Source organism: Mobula hypostoma, chromosome 3, assembly GCF_963921235.1.
Source record: "Mobula hypostoma chromosome 3, sMobHyp1.1, whole genome shotgun sequence".
Taxonomy (NCBI): Eukaryota; Metazoa; Chordata; class Chondrichthyes; order Myliobatiformes; family Myliobatidae; genus Mobula; species Mobula hypostoma.
The window spans coordinates 103090061-103113690 of NC_086099.1; the positions used below are offsets into that span (position 1 = coordinate 103090061).

Below are 23630 nucleotides of genomic sequence, written 5' to 3' on the forward strand. Positions count from 1 at the left end.
GGTCTGACCTAAGTGCTATCCCAGCATTACACTGCTGTAGCTACTCTGAAATGATTGGGAGTTTCTCTCAATTTGACTCACACTAACGTCAGCATCTTGGGCAACTAGTGATGGGCAATAAATGCTGGATTTGCCAGTGATTTCATTACCTGCTAAAACTACAGTAAGTGCCTCGACCTAGTTTCTCAAATAGTGACTGAACATATGGGAGGAAGCAACATCAAACTTTAAATTGAAACAGAATAAGACAGCTAGCCAAGAAATGATAATCAGTTCTAATAGGCCACAGAATTATACAATTGCTACTTGTCAGAAGGAGCATATTTGTAAGGTATTTACCACTATTCAACCATATTCCTTCATGGTATAACAAAAACCAAACCACATCATAGGTGCATCCGTTCAGATTTTAATTCAATAGCAAATAAGATTAACAGCAATGCAGAAATAAATCAGATAACGCTATCTCTCAGGCTTTTTTCAGTCATTCTCGGCAGACACTGCAGATCCCAGGCATCAAATAGTCAACAAGGAATGCACAACAAGAAATTTCCATTGAAATAAGTTTCAAAATCATTTTCCTAAGAGCTGCGTCAAAGCTGATTCCAGATTCAATGGCAGAAGTAAGTCATCACGCTCTGAGTGAACTTACAAGCAAAATTGTCTGTGGGGAAAAAAAAACAGCATTCTCTACTGAACATGATGCAAAATGATCCTGATAACAAAAAGGAAATTGAGAGTTTTATACACAAAGTGCCGGCAGCATCTATGGAAATGAATAGATAGTTGATGTTTCAGGCCAAGACCCTTCATCACGATTGGAAAAAAAGGGAGGAAGGTGTCAGAATAAAAATATGGGGGGATTGGAAGGAGGACAAGCCAGGTGAAGCCAAGTGGGTGGTGGAGGGGGTTGAAGTAAGAACCTGGGAGGTGATAGGTGGAAGTGGGAAAGGGCTGGAGAAGAAGGAATATGATGGGAGAGGAGAGTGGACGATGGGAGAAAGGAAAGGAGGAGGAGCACCAGGGGGAGATGATAGGCAGGTGAGGAGAAGTCACAAGATGGGAGCCAGGGTGGGGAATGAAGAACAGGGGAGCAGGGATAAAAATTACCAGAAAGAGAAATCAATACTCATGCCATCATATTGGAGGCTATCTAGATAGAATATGAGGTATTGCTCCTCTAACATGAAATGGCCTCATCAAGGCAGAAGAGGAGGCCATGGGCTGACATGTCAGAAAAGGAATAGGGATAGGAAATAAAACATGACCAGGTCTAACCACTTTGGAACTGATAGCAATATTATACTTAATTCCCAAATTAACAAGTTGTAGAAGGTCTGGTGCTACACATGTTAATTAATTCTATATGTCAGAATTATACAATTAATTTCCCGAAACTGAGGATTGAACTTCATATTTGCCAGAGCATTTGACTATAATTTTTCAAAGATTTGTCAAGAATGTTTCGTTTCTAATGTTACCTAATGCCAATTCTGCTCACGGATTTCTACCTTTGAGTAACTACACAACACTGTCCCTTAGATGGTTAATAAATGGTAGCTTTTGACTGCATTGACCTTGAAGAATTTCAGTTATTCAGCAAGTGTTTGTACAGCAACACTGTTTTACAGCATACAGATAATTAAAGTTGGGATGTTTAGAAACACAGTGAATACATTTCTGAAACATTGCAGTGGAGGGTTAGGAGAATATTAATGGGAGATGAGTCATCGATTATCCTTCCCAGCTGTTTACGTTTTATTTTACAAAGCACATCTTTCCAAATGATGCTCTGATTTTGGGGTGAGCAGCTGCAGTAATTCAACTCTCTGATGGCACTCCTGACATTTTTTTTTAAGACTTCAGAGCAGACATGCTGTGACCTAGCCTTTTCCAACCCTGTGTTCCCTACCGGGATTTTGTGGGCATGCAGTCCGATCAAACAGTGTATAGAAAGAAATATAATTTAAGATTTAAATTGCTCATAGAAATTGAATCAGCGAGTGATTAAGAATGACAGAAAGGTGGGATAAACAGTGAGACATGAAAGCTACACAGAAGAGTACAGCACCGCACCAGACCCCAGATCCTTGATACCTGTGCCAACCATGGTGCCACATTAAAGTAGTCCCATCTACCTGCACAGGGTCCATATTGCTCTATTCCCCGTCTGTTCATGCACTTATCAAAATCATATTTGTTTCTGCCATCTCCTGTTGCACCTCTGGCTGCATATTTAGGCACCTACCATGCTCTGTGTGATATACTTACCTCACAAATCTCCTTTAAAACTCCCTCCTAAATGGCCCTCTCAGCTTAAAGCTGTGCCCCACGGTATTTAACATTGTTAGAAAAGCTTGTGACCATTTTACCCTATTTATGCCTCTCACAATTTCATATATTCTGTCAGGTCAGCCTCTCAAACTTCAGCACTCCAGAGGAAGCGATCCAAGTTTGTCTAGCCTCTTCTTACAGCCAATATTTTCTAATTCAAGCAACATCCTAGTGAACCGCTTCTGCACACCCTTAAAAGCCTCTACTTCCTCCCTGAAATGCCAAAACCAGAACTGCACACAACATTCCAAATGTGGCTTACCCAAACATTTGATATAGCTGTAACATGATTTCCAAACTTTATCTGCAACACCCTGCCCAATAAAGGTAAGAATGCTATATACCTTCTTAACAACCCAATGTTGCTCTTTCTGGGAGGTATAGACTTGGACCCCAAGATCCCTCTGTGATCTCAATATCAATGCTCTAAATGGTCCTGAAGTTTCTCCATATGAGTGCATAACTCCTCACACATGTCTGGATTAAAATTTATCTGCTCTTTGTCTGTTATATTTCCAAATGATCTCTGTCCTGCAGTATCCTTTGACAACTTCCCTGACTGTGTACATCTCTGCTAATGTTTGTGTCATCTGCAAGTTTACAAATCAGCCTACCTACATTTTCAATCCAAATCATTTATAGATATATATCTCAGAAACAGAGGTCACCGTACTGATTCCTGAAGAACACACTGTTCACAGACTTTAATCAGCATAACTTCCCTCTGCCATTCCCTTTATCTTCCATAATACTGAAACCAGTCTAACACATCACTATGGATTCTATGTTGACGACATTCACTGCCCAACCTTCATTATTCGTCTTTGTTATTTCCTCAAAAAATTCAATCCAAATTCATAAGACGTGACCCACACCCACACAAAACCCTGCTGACTAATATATGTGTGTTGCTTAGATTTCCAGCATTGCTGCCTGGCCTGCTGAGTTCCTCCAGCATTTTGTGTGTGTTGCTTAGATTTCCAGCACCTGCAGATTTTTTTCTCTTGTTTCTGACTAATATGTCCAAGTTTTTCCAAATATGAATAAATCCTATCCCTAAGGATCTTCTCCAATAATTTCCCTATCACTGATGTAAGTGCATGATTATCCCTGGTACCCTTCCTTCTTAAACAGAGCATTAAACAATTCTCCAGTCCTCTCAGACCTTGAATGTGGCTAAAAAGGATATTAAGGTCTCTGATAAAGCCTCAGCAACTTCCTTAATAATCTGAGATAGACTCCATCAAATTCATGAACCTTGCCATCTCTATCTTTCTTCCTCACAGGAACATTCAGTCCCTAATTCTGATCAGATAGTCTTTAAACAACACCCATATTAGATGTGGACTAAACAACAACCACTCCAGATCTACTCTCCCCAGTTCCTGCCTAATACTGGTGTAATTAGACTTCCTGTAATGTAGCACTCTCATCTGTTCCCCCACCTTATCCACCAGCTAGAAAAATGAGCAGAACAGTGAAAGGTGGAATTTAATGCAGACAAATGTGAGGTGTTGCACCTTGAAAAGGACAAACCAGGGTAGGAGCTACACAGTGCATGGTCAGACACTGAGGAGTGAGGTACAGCAGAGCGATCTAGGAGTAAAGATCCATAATTCCTTGAAAATAGCACCACAGTTAGACAGGGACATAAAGACACCTTTGGCACATTGGTCCTCAGAAATCAAAGTATTGATGCAGGAGTTGGGATGTTATGTTGAAATTGTACAAGAAGTTGGTGCAACCACACTTGGAGTATTGTGTATAGTTCTGGTCACCTACACACACAGTAGATATCAATGTTTGAAAGAATACACAGAAAATTTATAAGGATACTGTTGGAACTTGAGAACCAGAGGTTGAATAGGTTAGGACTTTATCCCCTGGTTGGACTAGCTATAATGCATTTCAAGAAACTCTCCTAGAGTCACCTAACAAATTCTGCTGCATCTAAGCCTCTGGTGTGAAGGACATCCCAGTCTACATTAGGAAACCTGAAGTCACCCACGACAGAAAACCTGTTGTTTACACATCTTTCTCCGGCCTGCCTACATATCCGTTCCTCTAGCTCCTGCTGGCTTTTGGGAGGCCTATATTGTAGCCCCATCACAGTGACTACACTTATCATATTTCTGAACTCTAATTGTAGTGCCTCACTGGATACGAGCCCTCCCGGTAATTCTCAATCTGACCTTCTCCCATACAGGTAGTGCAACTCGTCCACCTCTTTGGTCTTGTAGTTAGAAAGCGGAGTTACACATCGTGGAAAAGTGAGCTAACTCTGCCAGCAGCATCCATAACTCCAGTTTTAAGTGTGCAGGTATTAAAGATTTGGTTTGATTTGCAGTTTTGGAAATCATTACTACTATTGGGTCAAAATTAGTCTCATTGAGTCAATAGTGAAAGGTTTATGGAATCTACTGCAAACTTTAACAAGTAATTAAAGCAAATAAAACCAATATGAAATATCTGGAAGACAAAGGAATTTGTGATCCAGCAAAGGCTTTGTAAGAAGGACTGCTTCAGCTTCAATCAAAAAACAACAGTGTATCATACTTCCACAACCATACTGTATACCTTGGCATGTTCCATGTGCAGAGTAAAACCCCTCAGGACAGGCTGAGAGACACTGGCCTTTGTGCAGGACATGCTGATTGGTACAGGAGGTGCAAAGCACAGGCGAAGAGCCAGCGCAGGTTGCACAGGATACGTGGCAAGCTGAAACAAGAGAGGACACAGCTGTAAACACATAAATCAGAGGAGCTGAATGAGGAAGCAATTGGTTATAGTGGAAAACCCATGAACAAAACTGAATGTACTGAGATCGTGTTACACAACCAAACTTTCATACCACACAGGAGCATATTCAGCCCATTATTTCTGTACTACTCCTGTTACAGAATTTGCCAATGACTCTCACTTATCTACCCTTCTCCCATAGCTTTGAAAACTTTTCCTTTCCAAGCAGACTTTACAACATGGCAGCTTTCCGAAAGGTGTAATGAAAGAGAAGGAATGGTACAGGCCTACCCATGCAACAGCGGAGAGTGCAGGGTGCCTCACAATTTACTTAGAGTGCCCCATCCTTTACTGATCACATGTAAAACATGCCAAAAAACACAGCTGTTTGAACACTAGTGACATAAAGTACAATAAATAATATTTCAGAAAAGGCTCTGACTGAAGATGCAGCAAGGTAGAAATGGAAATGGTAAATGGTAAAATTAGTTTATTATTGGTACATGTGCTGTGTCGTGGCTACTCCAACAACCCACAGCGCTAAGAAACGAGGCACAGGGAGAGGCGCAGTTAATCCTGGTGGACACGTCTTCCGTAGAATCTAATAATAATAATGTTCAAAATCAAAGAAATGTATTTGATCATTTATTAGTAGCTAGCTAAACGAACAATCTTGAAACGATAAAACAAATGAAACCAAAAGAGTGATATTAAACGTACTTAAGCGGAATTAAGCAAAGTTAAGTGGTCAACAAAAGGAAATCACACCCAGCTTTCTCTAGCTCTAACTGACTACATGGCGGTCATATCATGATTTTTGTCATGGTTAGGCTCACGTGATTTGAACGCTGCAGTCCTAGATTTCAGTAGGGAGTGTATCTCCCAGTGCATCCATGGTTTCTGTCTGGGAACAGCCGGATTGTCCTGTTTAATGCACAGTCCTCGGTACATTTGTGGATAAAATCCATGAGAGTGCGGAACCTACTCACCTAGCATGGCAGCTGAGTCTCTGAATACAGACCAGTCTACTGACTCAAAGCCTTTATAAATATCCTCATCTGTTTCCTCAGACCGGCACTGAGAAAAAACTTTCTGCACCAGATCTTCACATTTCAGCCTCTGTTTGCATACAACAGAAGGAGCTCAGCCTGGTGTCCGATTTGCCAAAGTGTGGCCAGGGGTGTCTAATGTAAAATGTGGTGAGTTTTCACTGAGCAAGAGGAATTGAGATAAGTCCCATAAGAGGTTCAAAAACTGCGTGAAAGCTAACATTGCACACACTGGGCTTGTACCAAAATGTCCGGAACAGAGTGCGGCTAGACCGAAGTGGCTGGTGAGCCTTGGTCACAACAACCTACAGGATTGGCAATGAGCAGTTCTAATCGCTGCCCGACAAAGAAGGAAAAAAAAAGCAGTGACTCCACTTCCAGAACCAGCACAGTTTTCATGTCCTTATTGTGGACAGCTCTGTAGCTCACAACTTGGACACAACAGATCTGCACAAACCTAACAGTCATCATCAGATACGATGAACAACCAACCAATCATCAATCAGCAGTGGACAAGGGCGTTTGGGGCCCTGGTGGGATAGGAGACACGTTAACAGTACAGGTCCACGATCCCTTATCCGAAATCCTCGGGGCCAGTTGCATTTCAGAATTCAGAATTTTTCGGATTTCAGACCCCCCACCCCTCGATACCAACAAACACATATGCTGAAGTCCCTAATTTAACCTGCCCACAGTGCGGTGGACTTTAGGACCCGGTGGCGCACCAAACCTACACACATCCTTCCGTATCATCTCTAGATTACTTATAATACCTAATACAATGTAAATGCTATGTAAATAATTCTTATACTGTATTGTTTAGGGAATAATGACAAGAAAAAAATCTATTTCCAACAAAAACATTCAATAAAACATAAAAATATACAGCTTCAAATGAACCGAATCAAACACATGGTAAATGACTTATTGGAATAAATGTAGAACGTCACTGTCACTATAAAACTTCAGTAACTTGTCTTTCTGTTTATTTAAATCATATACAGTGGTAGTTCCGACACTATTTTCTTCAGTAAGATGCCACACAGACACACCACGATCAAGCTTCTGCAATAACTCCACTTTCTGCATTATTGAGAGAGAAGATTCCTTCTCTTTTTCTCATTGTTACCCATAGGGGTATCTGCAGCTCTTCTTGACATTTTCACAGTGAAATTAAACACAAAGTCAACAGTGAACACAAAATATCAGCGAACGGCAAATGCACGTGTAACCAGTACGAGCGCTGAGCCACAACTGACGTCTGGCGGCCTCTGCAAGTGCTGCCATGTCACACCTGAGTGACGTCAGCTGTTGGCCAAAAAAACTTTGGTTTTCGGAGCTTTTTGGATTTCAGAATTTCGAATGTGCACCTGTACTTTAGTAAAATACTTGTGAAGTTAGCCTAGTTGAATTCGCCAGCAATGATGAAGAAGAAGTGGAAATTCAGTGCTTCAATTGGATAGGTATGAACCACACCGATTCATTTGACAGTGGCAACATCAGCATGCTGTTGTTCTGGTTGTGTGGGGCTGGACATTGTAGGGGATGTGCCCACACAGCCAAGCAACAATTCTCAAAACATTCTGAAGTGAATTCACTCAACCTCAGCATTTCCTGGCGCAGACATCCTCATGACCCTTTCAGTACGAAGTAACAAATGCAATTTTCCCAAAGAATAAAATTAGAAAGTAAGAAAATCAACATCATAATTTTCATGCTTTTCATTTGTACTACAGGATTCTTACTACTTAATCTGCTCTGCAATAGATTCCACCTCCTTAATGTCATGAAGTCTAGAAATTTGATTTACATTATTACCAACAGCTTTATAAACTTATTCAAAGATGCTTTTCACCTTTACTCTGGATTCTACCTCACTCCTAACTGTTCTAGTTACAGTTTAAGAGGGAACCTCCTAAAATGCAGAAGAGTGCTCCACTATTTGCTCAACAAAGTGAATACTCTAACAATACAAAATGAGATTAATAGGGTGAACTCTACTTGTGGGAAAAAAAACATAATTGATAAGTTCAATTCCCAAAAGCAGTCTATGACAGTAGTATAGCTTATTTAGACCTACATATGTGCAGGATTATGTTCAGTATTTTTAACCGTATGGTATTCAAATTCCAAGCAATGCAACTGGGGTGGAGTAACTCACATGACCTACCATTCCACATGGAAACTATATGACAGCCAGGCCAAAGGCTACATTTATTTTGACGTCTTTATCAGTACATTTCCAAAATAATCTTTGGCACAGAGATTTTGATCTGAATTCAAGTGCCCAAAGCAAAAAAGACACTAAATTCATACGTATTATTTGATCAAACACAGTCAGAGGTCATCCAAGTACAGCCCTACTTGCTTGCAAGTTTAAAATTATGGGAATACAGTGGGTGTTCCAAGGGAAGGTTGAATTTTTAAAGAGAGTTGTAGAAGTTTGTTGACCTGCACAATATTCTGCAAAATATTGGATTATTTCTATTTATATTTAATTTTAAACTAACTGTATTGCCTAATTCTTCTTAAAAACAATCATCATATGACATTAATTGCTTTGATGGGAGTCTACTGGTTGCATCTAATACTTGTGGGAAAACAATTCTTCAGATCTGTATTTGAATTTTGCATAGTCAGTTATTACATTCCCACTTTCGAGCCTCAGTTTAAGCTAAATCATTCATTGGATGGATCAATTGAAAATAACATTAAAAAAATATTTTTCCACCCAAGGATGGAAGCACAAAAGCTGAACAGAAAGTTGATGACATTAAATCTTGAAAGACTTCTTATCAATCGGCAAATATTTCAAAGTGTAAGCTGATAAGAGGATTGAAACTTTAAAGTTTCTGCTTTTATTGCAATTGACCAAGTCAACAAAAATTGTATCCAAGATTTAGAAAAACATTGCTTATCCGTGAAGTTTCTGCTCAGACTACTCCTTTAATATTTAGCATTTTTATGTGTAAGGTTATTCTATGCACCAGAGTTTCCGAGGTGATGTTGGATTGCGTATTGGAGCGAGATTTCAAAAGAAGCAACCAGGGGCAGTCAGACCATTCACTGCGCCATAGTTCTCAAGGGACATTGGATTGAGGAGCAGAAGACAGGCTTCAAAAGAAGTGAGCGAGAGCAGTTGGGAAATTCTGCGTGTCACAGTTCCAGAGGAGAAATTGGTTTGTGCACAATTAGGCAATAAAACGAAGTCAGGTTTAAGCAGAGTGGCCATTGTATGAGTGGGCCAGTGCTGGAGTGGGGAGTTGAGGTTTTGACAAGGGGAAGCAGAGGCTGTAGGCAGAGTTTTTTTTTTCATTTGATTTTACTTTCTTTCTATTGTACAGTTAGAGCAGTGGAGATGCCAATAGAATAGTGGAATGCTCCTCTTGCAGCATGTGAAAAGGCAGTGTCCCTGATGACTACGTCTTCAAGAACTGCATCCAGCTGTAGCTTCTTTCAGACCATGTTAATGAATTACAGACCGTGTTAATAAATACAAAATCTGCCACAGAAGAGTGAAATTGCTAAGGTTTGAAAAACACTATACCTGTATTTTAAAAAAACTGTGTGCTTTGTAAATGTCCTTTGACTGGTTTCGTAGTGATGATAGAGCACCCCCCTGCCATTACCATCAACAACTACGAGCTGCTGGAGGTAGTTCACGAGTTTACATACCTTGGCTCCACCATCACGGACAGCCTATCCCTAGACCCCGAGATCAACAGACGGATCGGACGAGCAGCCTCAACATTCGCCAGGCTGACAAAGGGAGTCTGGGAGAACAGAAAGGTGATGATGCACACCAAATTTGCAGTCTACAGGGCCTGCGTCCTCAGCACACTGCTTTATGGCAGCGAGACCTGGAGCCTCTACTACAGACAAGAGCGCCATCTCAACGCCATCTACCTTCGCAGCCTGATTCGCATCCCGGACACCACGTGGACTGACCGAGTCTCCAACAATGAGGTCCTGGCCCGCGCCCAGATACCCAGCCTCTTCACCCTGCTCCAACAACACCGTCTCCGCTGGCTGGGCCACGTACACTGCATGTCAGACAGGAGGATCCCGAAAGACCTGCTGTACGGGGAACTGGCCTCTGGCAAGAGAGCACAAGGGTGGCTCCATCTTTGTTTCAAAGACGTTTGCAAGAGAAACATGAAGTCACTGAAAATGAACGTCGAGAGGCAGGAGGACATCGCAAGCTATCGCTCTCACTGGAGGCTGGAACTACGCGGAGGTCTAAAAAGAGGAGAAGAGAAGCTGAGGCTTGCTGCTGAAGAAAAGCGCACTCATCAGAAAAACAGCACCAAGACGACACTGGAGGACTACGCCTTCAAGTGTAGTCGCTGCAGCCGAGACTGTCACTGCCGTTTGGGCCTCTACAGCCACAACAGACGCTGCTCTAACACAGACTGAGGCAAGACTTTCCAGGCGCAGATCCATGGTCGACCAAGACTAACGGATGCCACCATTCACCCTATCCAATGTGCTAATCTTCATGGTGCAGTCTTCACAGTGTGTGACCAAGCTAAATGGGGAGATTCAGAAAAGATCCACTCTCTGAAAACTCAGCATCAATGATTTGCGACAAGCCTCAGAACCAGAACAAGATTCCACCATAACTGGTAAGACTGAGGCTTAGTGCAATGGTCTGCCAACACAAATGAACACCAGCTGCCAATCCCCAGCAAACAGGCCCAAACCCTGTATTCCAGCATTGATCGGTGACACTACTTGCTCAGTGGCCACCCAACACCAGTTGCCACTGGTAGCCCCCTCCATAGGTGATTTTGGCTACAAGATAGTGGCATGGACTGGGGTTTGTGCCCACTTCCTGATCTGCAGTACTGACTATAGCACCTCCAGCACCCCTCTATATCCAACACTATAATGAACTTCTCAGCACAGATTCCATTACCATTGTCACATATGGAAATGCATCTTGAGTGCTAAGCAAGGTACCCCTATTGTGCTATGCAGTCTGACTCACCAATAAACTGCTTACCAAAGCTCAATATGAGTTTCTTAATGATCATATTAACTCCAGTCCTTACATACATTTAGTCCAACTAGGACAACAAAGAGGAATTCCAGAGGGAGAGTGTGATTTATTGACCTTGATGTTAAAGCGGTGATCACACATCAAATCAGGCATTTTGGACAAGTATAGACTTTTTGTTCCGCTGCAAGAATACCCACTGGACAGAAACTTGCCGAGTTACTGATGGGGAAAATGTGTCAAATCATAGTTAGGATAAGATGAAGTCGGAACTTAGCCTTAGAGAGTTTCCACCAAGCAGTAAACATATGATATCGGATCTTGCAATCACCCATTGTGACGCAAACAATACTCTAAGAAGTCCAGTTAAGGTAGTGTGGGAGATGTTGTTACACAAAACTGCCGATTCTGGAATCTGGAACAAAACGTAAACTGCAGGAAGAACTCAGTAGGTCAAGAGGTTGGTCGTGTCCAGACCTTATATTGGAACTGCGAGTGTAGAGGGAAGATAGCCACGATACAACCAGAGGGAAGAGTGAGGCAGAGGCTGCTAGGTGATAGGTGGAACCAGAAAGGGGTATAGTGGACAAACGTAGCCAGGTGGGGGATGGAAAGACTGGTTGATGTGGGAATGGGGCAGGGAATTGTAAGGACATGCAACTGTAAATTCAGGATATTGATTGAGCCAGAGTACAGATGCTGTGCAAACTGATCACCTGCTCTGCACTTGGTCTCATAAATGCAGAGGTGACCACATTGTGAGCACTAAATGCAACAGACCAAGTTGAGGGAGATGCACCCATCTGATCATCCCTCCCTCCCTGTCTCGAATCTAATTTTACTTGTCACCTACCAGACTATCTCATCCATCCCTTTTCACTTCTAAGTACTGGCTAACTTTCCTCTACAAAGACGTTGACCATCAATTTGCTTCCACAGATGCTGCTTGACACGCTACGTCCTACCAGCAGTGTACACATTGTTTGTTAGATATGGACATTCGTAAGACATTTAACAAGGTCCTGCATAGTAGACTGCTCTGTAAAGTTAAAGTTAAAGCCAGTGGGAACCAAGGTCAGCTGCCTAATTGGATTCAAAAATTAACTTGGTGCTGGAGGAAGAGGGTGGTGGTGGAATGATGCTTTTCTGATTGGAAGTGTTTGCACTGCATAGACCATAGCTTCAAAACACTGGGCTGTTGTCCAAATCATAGACACACGGTAACTGGGTAACGTTGAGAAACAGCAATTGCTGCTGGCTTCACCCACATGAATCAAACAACATCAATGGGTAACCAGGACATGATGTGATTCTGCACCAACCCAGTGCACCTGAGCAGAAATCAGGAGTGTGGCGATGGATTGAGAACCCAACATCAAACTAAGCCCAAAGCAAAGTTCCCAAGAAGAGGAAATTCTACAATTAAAATACTGAAATTGATATTTTTTTAAATGTTTGGGAAAAAAACTATTACTTGGTATTTTCATTTCCATCATCATAAGATTTGTTTTTAAATTCAAAACATGTCTCTTCATGTCCTTGTGGACAAATACTCCAGTTTAGTTCCTAAAATCAGTGAAAAGACCTGTAAACCATTTTAAGCACTAACTACACACATCAAAGTTGCTGGTGAACGCAGCAGGCCAGGCAGCATCTCCAGGAAGAGGTATAGTCGACGTTTCGGGCAGAGACCCTTCGTCAGGACTAACTGAAGGAAGAGATAGTAAGAAATTTGAAAGTGGGAGGGGGAGGGGGAGATCTGAAATGATAGGAGAAGACAGGAGGGGGAGGGATGGAGCCAAGAGCTGGACAAGTGATTGGCAAAAGGGGTATGAGAGGATCATGGGACAGGAGGCCCAGGGAGAAAGAAAAGGGGGAGGGGGGGAAAATCCCAGAGGATGGGCAAGGGGTATATTGAGAGGGACAGAGGAAGAAAAAGGAGAGAGGGAAAAAGAATGTGTGAATATAAATAAATAAATAAATAACGGAAGGGTACGAGGGGGAGGTGGGGCATTAGCGGAAGTTTGAGAAGTCAATGTTCATGCCATCAGGTTGGAGGCTACCCAGACGGAATATAAGGTGTTGTTCCTCCAACCTGAGCCAGCAACTTTTATGTGTGCTGCTTGAAATTCCAGCATCTGCAGATTTCATCGTGTTTGCGTGTTAAGCACTAGCTCGTGGGCTCAACTGAGTTGAAATACTTTTAAAAGTAGCATAACGAAACGCAGAAATGCAAGATAAATCTTAAAAGGTCGTGCTTAATATTCCATGGTCCTTTGTACCGGTTGCATCAATTTCAATGGTAATCTGCCAGATAAACAGCGGTGAAGTTAAGCAGAATCTCCAGGTCAGAGAATTCAAACAGGTGATTAGATTGGCAATCTAACTTAATGATCTCTCTGATGATCTCAGTTAATTTGAAGCGTTAAGTTAATGCATTGTAATGCAGTTAAAAACAAAAATAAAATCCAACCAAAAGTCATTTCAATCCTCAAGTGTGAGTTCTAAATGAGGTACAGCACTCTAAATAGTTTGCCCATGTCTCTAATTCCCACAACAGGAATAAAATAAATATTATCAAATGTTATTTCTCACCATATTTAAAAGAGGGAACAAATTCACAGGGAAGAAAAAGATGCAGTTTCTAAAAATGTGTTTCTATAAACCACAGAAAAAAAATGGGCATTGTCTTTATCTTCCATTAAATCAAGACATCCAGACCCCAAAGTTTGTATCCTAAGCATCATGTGCCACTCATGAAGTGATGCTAAGTCTAGGCTGACCCTTCCGACAGGCAAGTTTCCCCTGCCTATTTTCATCCATTCTATGAATAACCATAAAGAAGGCTGTCTGTTGTCACACAGGGAATCACCCTGGAGACTACGCAAACAGGACAGGGAATATAAATACCTCAAAGGACAGAGAATGACCTCCACGCTGGAAATAATGGGTTACATTAGACAAGGATTATTCCTGAACTTTGTCTCAAAACATCCTTATCCAACATGCGAGAAACCCATTCACCTGCCTAATTAATTCTAGTGATAATGAATCAGAGTGGGGGGGGGGCTATCATCTCACAATGTGGATCACATATAAAGAAAACTAACACAGAGAGAAATGTTTCTCCCTTGAACATTTTCCAGGGTTCAAATTAAATCGTATCATATGCTTTTTTGTACTATTTTCTGTCTTGACACTAAAGCATATCATATCCCGTAACACCATTCAAAAGATAATATATAAAAGAGGTCAAATCCACAATCCTAAACTGCTCTAGTACAGTGAGCTTCGTGAAAACTGTAAAAATAATTCAAGTTTTCATTTTTCATGTTGAAATGGGAGACCTTATTTTCCTACATTCAATATTTGTTCTTACCTGCACATCTGTTAGCCACATCTTTGTAAAAGCCTTCAGCGCAATGTGAGACACACTTCCCATTGTACATAACCCTCTCTTCAGAGCAGCTCAGGCATCTTGAGTTGTCATGATGGCAAGTCTGGCAAGATGAGTCACATGCTGTGCATAAAGAAAAAAGAAAAAAACAAGCTAAATTAAACAGATTAAACTGCAAAGCAAAGCCACACTAGTTAATTATCTAGATCACTCATGGAAGCAGTTAAAAAACTTAAGTTAAAGTACTTTTCCAGTGCCTCAGGTAATCCGTATAGTTATGAAAACTTGTGACTGTGCCCCATTTACAAAACTATTTATCTTATCCTGTGCAAGATGTTACATAGATTAGCAATTTCTAAAACTTTTAAAAAATGTTTGAGCTGCAAGACCAGCGGCATTTGAAGGCCAGTTGAGTGTTGAGTTTAACTAACAGGAGTTGAACTCAGTTTATCGTGCAGGTGTTGTGCTTTGCACAGCACTTGTTGCCTAAATTATAAAAAGATAAAGTATCTCTTTAATTTTCAGGGACAGTGTTGTGAAAATGTGAAATGTGAGATGTTAGATTGTCCAGTATACATGCCCCATCATGAAGTGCCATAACAGCATCTGACAGTGTCATCAAAGGTACTTCAACAGTTTTAAATGTCTCATATCACAGATATTTCAAAGCTGCACTAATAGTTTTAAAGAATAAAAAAGTTTTAAAATCTATTTAGAAAATTCAAACAAATGAGGCCTAACTTGGAATATTATATGCAGTTTTGATCATCAACCTACCGAAAAGATGAAAATAAGGTTGAAAGAGTACAGAGAAAATTTAAAAGTATGTTGCTGGGACTGAAGGAAAGATTGAATAGGTTAGGGCTTTATTTCTTGGAATGTAGAAGGCTGAGAGAGATTTGATAGAAGTATACAGAATTATGAATAGGACAGATAGGGAAAAGGCAAGCAGACTTTTTCCACTAAGGTTGGGTGGGACTATAGCTAGAGGTCACTGGTTAAGGGTGTGGGTGAAAGGTTTCAGGGAACCTCTTCATTCAGAAGGTGGTGAGAGTGTGGAATGAGCTGCCAGCACAAGTGGTGCATGTGAGCTGAATTTCAACATTTAAGAGAACTTTGGATGGGCACATGGTTGGTAGGATTACAAAGGGTTATGTTTCCGATGCATGTCGATGGGAATAGGCAGTTTAAATGGTTCGGCACAGACTAGATTGGCTGAAGGGCTTATTTCTGAGCAGTACTTTTCTATGACTCTATTAAAATGTCATTAAAAACATCGCAGTAAAATAACATTTGTAGCTCCCTTTTATTTCCCACATCATCCAGAACCCCACTGCAGTGAATGGGGCTGTCATTTCTATGCCGACTCTCCCCGGCCTGAAGCTGAGGATTTTCCCAATGAAACAACCATCTATAAGCCAAGAGGATTCTTGAACACAAGATGTTAGCTTGTCAGTAGTTGGAAAATAAATGACTTATTGGCCTTTATCACAAGCATGTTAGAGTTAAAACAGACAAAAACTGGGGATGATGGAGCAGCACAGTGGAGCTCAGAAGCGCTTCTGGTGAGTGTGTGTGAGTGTGTGAGAGTGTGAGAGAGGGGAGAGGGGAGGGGGAGGGGGAGAGGGGAAGGGGGAGAGGGGAGAGGAGAGAGGAGAGAGGAGAGAGGAGAGAGGAGAGAGGAGAGAGGAGAGAGGAGAGAGGAGAGAGGAGAGAGGAGAGAGGAGAGAGGAGAGAGGAGAGAGAGAGAGAGAGAGAGAGAGAGAGGAGAGAGAGAGAGAGAGAGAGAGAGAGAGAGAGAGATAGATATAGATATAGATAGATATTGCCTGCTCCCCTGTGACCTCCTCTGGATGCTCCAATTTCCTCCTACCTACCAACAGGTTGGTAAGACATTTTGGTGCAGAGCATAGATAAATACTGGGATCTGTGGGGAGGTTGGGGGTGAGGGGTTGATGTGAATAAAATGGACCAGGGTAGGTACAATTTAAAGTCGATGTCTGATGGACAACACAGAATTGGTGGACTTAAGGGGCTGTTAACACAATGTCCCTTTCCAGTACGGCCACACCAATGTTGCTCTCATTATTGAAGAGATATGAAAAGATATAATAAATCTGGAAAAAGCCCCAGAAAGTTACATTGGATTCATTCCTATAGTAGGAGGCTTGTTCGATCGTGAAGAGCTTGAGAAGGCTAGATCTGCTCTTTAAAGTTCAGGAAAATGAGGGATGATCTTATTGAAATGAAATCCCTTGGGGATACAACAGATAGATGTTAAGATGTTTCCTCTAATAGGTGAGTCAGGAAAGAGGGGACATAGTTATAAGAGGCTGTTTATTTAAAACTGAGGTGTGTAGGAATTTCTTCTTGCAGAGGATGTTGAATCTCTGGACTTCTCCAGCCCAGGGAACTGTGGAAGGTAGATCACTGGAGATATCTGAAGATAGTGGATGCATCTTTTGGAAGATCAGGGAACTGAGGACATTGGATAGCTGGAACAGAAGCAGGATTGAGGTCTCATGCAGATCAGTCATAATCATATTGGTTCATGGGAAAGGCTTCGGGGCAAGTAACCTATTTTCCTGGTCCTATATTCACATTCCCATGAAGTGGAACAATGAATAGAGAACATGAGGAAGTGAAATGTAGGCAAATTAAAGGGAGAAAAATGAAATATCATGACTATAATAAATGTCACCTATTTGTGACATTTGAATTTTGTTCCTACATGGAAAAATGTTGTTCCAGGTATAATTCTGGGAAATTTCATTGGGCAAGTTGGTATAGTCCAGGTAAAAGCTCCTCTAAGAAACAATAACCACATCATAACTGAAAGAGGGAGAACAGTGAAAGATATTTGACTAAGAAAAGCAACTAAACCTACTCAGATCAATGGGAATAAAAATCAATGATAAGTAAATTTCCAGAAACAAAATAACAATGTTCAAATACTAGAAGGGAGTGAGAAGTGGGATGGGAGAAACTCAATTCCACATGAGCTAAAGATAATCCTCTGTGAATTAATAGATGAATTAAGTAGTTATTATGACAATGTGACTTATCCAAGTAATGACAAAAGCAAATTTTATGGAATATAAAAGAATAGGAAATATAAAAGATTATTTGGTGAGGTGAGGGAGAAAAGATAGCAGTTAATAAGAAAGGATTTCATAACTGCATAAAAACACCTTAAAAAAGTAGGCACTATATATTTTCTATCAGTTATACTAAATTAACTCTGGATGAAAAGCTGAATGAGACATGAACGAGAAATCTATTAGTACCACTGTTTGGATGTTAAAACTTCATTAAACATATCCATAAACTATTAAAATTACTGCATTTCCCCATTTCTACTTTGCAATTGATCGGCATTATTGGTCAAATTATTTGCTGCTACCACAACTTGAACACAACTGAGAGGTCATTAATAGACCATTAAACAGACAGGCTCACAAAAGCAGGTATTGGAGTGTGTTGTTCACGTGACCGTGACCATTCCAGTGATTATAAAGAGCTGGAGAGCACTCCTCAGTTAAGTTGAATCACAACACAAGGAGAAAGAATGTCTCCCATTCAAACTGGCAATCCTAACGTACACAGGACGATGAAGAGTCTCGGCTCAAATCCACAAATGTTCATTTCCTTCCATAGATGCTATCTGACCTGCTGAGCTTCTTCAGCATTTTGTGTTTCAGGGGATGAACACATATTTCTGGGAGGAAGTTTCCAAGGATTTTGAAATATCTGGAGTTGAAAGAAGCGTGCAATGTCCTTGTGTGCTGCTGTAGGCTAAAGGAGAAGTAAGTGGAGGCGATTGGTGAGGAGTGTGTCAATGGCCTTATTAATGTACTAGGGATCTCCAAACTATAAAGTGTAGTATGGTACATACCAGCAATGTGGGATGAAATCTCTGACGAAGGGTCTCGGCCTGAAACGTCGACTGCACCTCTTCCTAGAGATGCCGCCTGTCCTGCTGCGTTTACCAGCAACTTTTATGTGTGTTGCTTGAATTTCCAGCATCTGCAGAATTCCTGTTGTTTGAAATCTCTGACTGCCGCAAACAAAAAACGAGGGCAACCGAAATCCTTGAGTGGCAGAGAGAGAGATCTTTTCCCGCAATAGATAAATAGATATGGCAAATGAATTTCGGCTAAAGCAAAGCGCAGCATTCAGTGTGAGCTGCGTGTTGTATTAACTGTTGGCATGCAGTGTGTCAGATCCACAAGCCAAAACAGAGTTGCAGTGATTGGCTCTTTAGATAATATTCCAGTTCAGACTTCAGTATCACTGAAAGGTGATCTTCTGTAGATGAACAGATGAATTCTTCGGCCTTGAGCGTTTTATGTATTTATTCATTCATCATTTATTCAAAGACTCAAAGCACATTTCTTATCAAAGAATGTATAAGTTACACACTTTGAAATATGTCAGCTTATAGACAGCGACAAAACAAGAAACTTGAATAACCCAATTTTTAAAAAAGACCAAAAACCACTGTGCAGAGAAAGAGAGAGATAAATAAAACACACATCGTGCAAACAAAAGAAGCAAGCCAGCAGCATCCCACACCAGATCAAGTCCCAGGTCCACTCCTAGAGCAGCCAGAGTATGCCAAAGCCAAGGCTCAGACCCCAGTTTTCACACCAGAGGTGCAGAATCACACAGCAGCTGGATCAATTCACAGCCTCGGCCCTGCGGAGAAAGGAATGAACATTCACGGGACAGCAAGTGAGATCAGGCGACCCTCGCTTCCTTACCCAACACACTGGCTTCCAGTCTATCTGGGCCAGCATTAAAATTGCCCAAGCACCAAGCAGTGACACGTTCCACGACCCAGATCCAAATGCCACGATACGCCCGGGCCCCCGCCCCAAGCTGTTCTCGATCTCACCAAATCAGTCTGGCACCTGGAGTGATTCAACCTTGCACCCAGGTTAGGTGAACAGGCACCAAAATCCTTCTGCATTGACTCCTCTCCAAATCGCTCACTCCATCTCTGGTTAGTGATACGAACTCCGTCTGCCACCCCAGCTCAAACGCGATGCACCTCAAAGTGCCCTAGCATGGTGCACTCGCCTCTGCCTGCCTCCTCACTGCTAACAGTGATAGTTCACCACTATTTGTTTCATCAGTAAATTCTTTAGTCAAATCTCGTCTTATGATTTGCCAGTAAGCTGTCGCATGTCTTCGATAGCACATCTTAAAACTTATTTTGAGATACAGCGTGAAACAGGCCCTTTCAGTCCAGCAACCCACCTATTTAACCCCTACTTAAGGTCAGGACAATTTACAATGACCAATTAATTACTAACCAGTACACCTTTGGACTGTGGGAGGAAACTGTAGCACCCAGAGGAACTCTACGCAGTCATGGGGAGAACATACAAACTCCTTACAGACAATGCTGGAACTGAACCCCAAACTCCGACACCCTGAGTTGTAATACCACTGCGCTAACCACTATGGTAGCATGGCACCGAAATCCAACCGTACAAACTTAGCCAAGATAGTAGAAAACATATTAGAACCACAGTATCCAGAAGATGAGACCAGCAAACAAGATGACCAAGGGCAACATCCTTCAAAGAGTTCATAAAACTACTTTCATTTCATTTACTTCAACTTTTTCTTTCAAAGATGGTTCTGCTACTGTTGGAGCCTGTGATCTACATTTTGGTGGTCTGCTTTCAGACCAATTCAGTGATCTGGCACTTAGCTGTCTCTGAGGGAGCTTGGCGAGGTTTCAAGCAAAACCTGCAGCCTGAAGATAGAGTGCCAGCCCAAGATCGACTCTATTTCTCGCCAATCCTGCCAATTAAAGCATCAAGGAAGATTGAAATCAATGAGGTCAAAAACAGAAGGTGGGTGGGTGTTCAACCTGTGACAGTCTCTCTCTCCCCCTCTCGCTCGATGCTGCTGGAGTCCACGGGCCTTAGGCAAGGTTTAATAGATTCAGTTTGTGGACTGGGCTCTGTAGTTCACGTTATAATGTGTTTCTGGTTTCTGATGCTCCTTTTTTTGTTGCTGTTTTGTGTCATTTTGATCGGGCCAGACTAGCACTGCAGCCTGTAGATAGTGAGATTGATATGAACTGAGCTGAACTGAATATGCCCAGACTCTTTCGACCTCTTTGCAATTTAGTGTTTTGTATTCTATGTTTTTCACTCATCTTTTTTCTTGCCGTTTCCACAATTTGTTCTTTACTTGTGCATTGGGGAGTTTGATGTTTTTCATTAAACGGGTTTCATGGTTTTCTTTCTTTCACGGCTGTCTGTGGGAGGACGATTCTCAGGGTTGTATACAGCATACAGACTTTGATAATAAATGTACTTTGAATCTTTGAATATATTGATAGACTCATGTTCAAAATTCATCAAACCAAACCAAGTACAATGTTCTAGTCACTGAAGACAAATGCTGGAAAATCCAACTTAGAAAGTTTCAAAGCAAACAATGGAAGTACTTCAATTGTAAGTAGAAGGGTTGAGGGTGGTGAAATGTATTTCAGAATGCTAGTGGTGGAGTAAATGATGTCCTTTGCACTGAAATATGTCATATTTGTATTAGAGAACTCTATATACTTAAAAAAATATGTTGCTGATAACATGGAATCTACTACTTTCTGCAGATCCAGACAAACGTGCACAACTGCTTGAAAAGTACTTCTACATTTTTGTTGAAAATGTTGGACCTTCACTCATGTCTGGAGATTATACACACAAGATGGCAATCGGGGACCTGTATTGTCAGCATCTCCATACACCTGAGTGCTCTAGTTGCCCTGAGCTAGAAAGAAAAAGCTAGCAACACCATCCGTGTTAAGGAATTATCTCTTGGCACCAAAGACAAGTATCTCTTCCAAAAACAAACTCTACCTACTTTACAGGACAATCATTAGCATAATTACTGGAGGATAATGCAGCAGAGCTGTCTACAATACTTTAGATATTAAAGCTTGAGCAGCAAAACAAACATTTTCCAATTAAAGAGAATTTTATATGCAAACACACAAACCCTTCCAGAGGTATTGGCTTACCATGACAACTTCCATTCTTTGTGAAGTAATCAGGTCCACAGCTGGAAACACAGGCACCATCTTTCAGCTGATGCGATGGATCCCTGCAGCTAATGCAATTATTTCCTGAAGGACCATGACACATTGAGCAGGATTCATGACAAGCTGAGAAAAACAATTAAAAATAATTGTCAAACCTCTGCTGAAATAACAAAACTGGAAATCATGAACTTACAGTTAATAACCAGCCACCGATGCCACTGTCCAATTTAACTTCTAACTTTCAGACAAACATTCCCACATTTCCGGAGGTTTTTAATAATTTAAATAAAACCACAGTAAATGCCAATGAAGATATATTAAATGTGTAAAATGACAAATAAGTTAAGAGTTTCCTGCTTAGGAGAGAGAGAGCCACAAAGTGGGTACACATCAGGCAAGGAGTGAGGTTACTCAAAGCTGACAACAGTTTTTAAAATATATTCCAATACTTAATTAATAGTTTGAAACTGCTGTTGAAATGGCCTTCTCCCCAACAGCAGTCACCCAACAGCTTCACACAAATACGTTCCTCATTTTAACCAAAGGCTAATACTGGAGGAAACCAGGTATCGTTTCCAAGACTTGGACCTCATTACAGCTTTTATATTATTGGCACCCAGAGCTACTCATCAACAAGATGTGGGGACACTGATGCAAAGAAATGCACCCATCTACAAGAGTGTGAAAGGCTTTGAAATGATCAATGCTTCAGTATTGTCCCAATAGTTATCTGCTCAATATGAAGATCACAACAAATCTGTGTGACAGACTCTCACTTGCTGCTCCCAATGGAAGGTATCTGTATGTGATGGTCTGTCACTCGCAGCTCTTGAAGGAAGGCCTCTGTGTTTGAGTGATCTCTCCCTCCCCCCCTCGGTGCTGTCAGAGGATGGTACTGAATTCTGCGATTTACGGATGAGACTGAGGACTGTAGCTCAAATTGGATTCTTTCAGTTTTATGGGTTTTTTTATATTCTGTGTTTTCGACTTTTTTTGCTGTTTGGCGCTGTTTGCTCGATTTATTTTTTGCGGGGGGGGTGTTGATGATTGTGTTACTGTTTGCAAAATTTGTTTTTTTTGTGGGGGGAATGGTTGCTGTTTTTCTTTGAATGGCTTCCATTGTTTTCTTCGTTTCGTGGCTATCTGAAGAAGACAAACTATTGTATACTGCATGCAATGGTGCTGAAAATGTTAAGGTTTGTCTTCGTTAAACTATCAAACAGGCAGCAACATTCAGCATATTAAGAAAGTACATTTAAACATAGAAACCACTCTTCCTGTAATATGCCTGAAAATGCAATACCTTGCCGAATGATGTGTAACTAATAGGGTAACATACCTCAATGACTGGAAGCAACTTCACTCACCATAAAATAGCAATTTTGCAAATGTGAACTAGTATGCCCTCAAATAAATATTTCTTGCTTTATTTCTTTTTTAATTTCTTTAAAATCAAAATTTATATTATCCTAATCTTGTGTTTATGCACTGACCTGTATTGAAGGGTCCATGTACCTGTTCTTTATCTGCATTGTATTGTGTGTTGCACATTTATTATGGTAGCTGCTCACATGAGTGGGGGAGGGTAAAAACAAAGGGAATAAGTTACATCTTCATGCTTTGTTTGAGGCAAGTTGCAGCTGGAGGCCAACAGATATCATTTCTTCTGTTGAATGCTCAATTACGCTTAACTTACACTTGGGTATGCTTAAGATTCATCACTTAAAGATTTTGAATTTGCTAATTGCTAACAAAGAATCAAATACGTACTTCTAACTTTTGGAATAATCATTATTGGAGCTGAGGATATGTCACTCAAGTATAATAAATCAACGTGGGTCGCCACCTGCACCAGCTTAGTTAGGTTAGAATTGGCAACTACATGCAAAAATCTGATAAATGCACTTAAAATAGTTTTTATTTAATTTCCTGATTAGCTGCTTGGAAAAATTATTTTCAATACAACTGGCTCCTAGTGACATCACTGCAGTTAGACATGAAGAATAGAGCTTTATGCCTGACAGTAAATAATATTGTGAAAAGTGGTGA

The 23630-nt window shown here is 41.1% G+C and overlaps 1 protein-coding gene across 5 annotated transcripts in view; it reads right to left on the minus strand.

Annotated features, from left to right (window-relative positions):
• fras1 (Fraser extracellular matrix complex subunit 1) overlaps nucleotides 1–23630 on the minus strand; it is a 594524-nt gene that overhangs the window by 287555 nt on the left and 283339 nt on the right. For all 5 annotated transcript variants that reach the window (XM_063043539.1, XM_063043540.1, XM_063043536.1 and 2 more), the window contains 3 exons: nucleotides 21561–21704; nucleotides 14501–14641; nucleotides 4912–5052 (listed from right to left, as the gene is read on the minus strand). In XM_063043539.1, the coding sequence (XP_062899609.1) occupies nucleotides 4912–5052; nucleotides 14501–14641; nucleotides 21561–21704 (426 nt within the window). The remainder of the gene's footprint in view (nucleotides 1–4911; nucleotides 5053–14500; nucleotides 14642–21560; nucleotides 21705–23630) is intronic.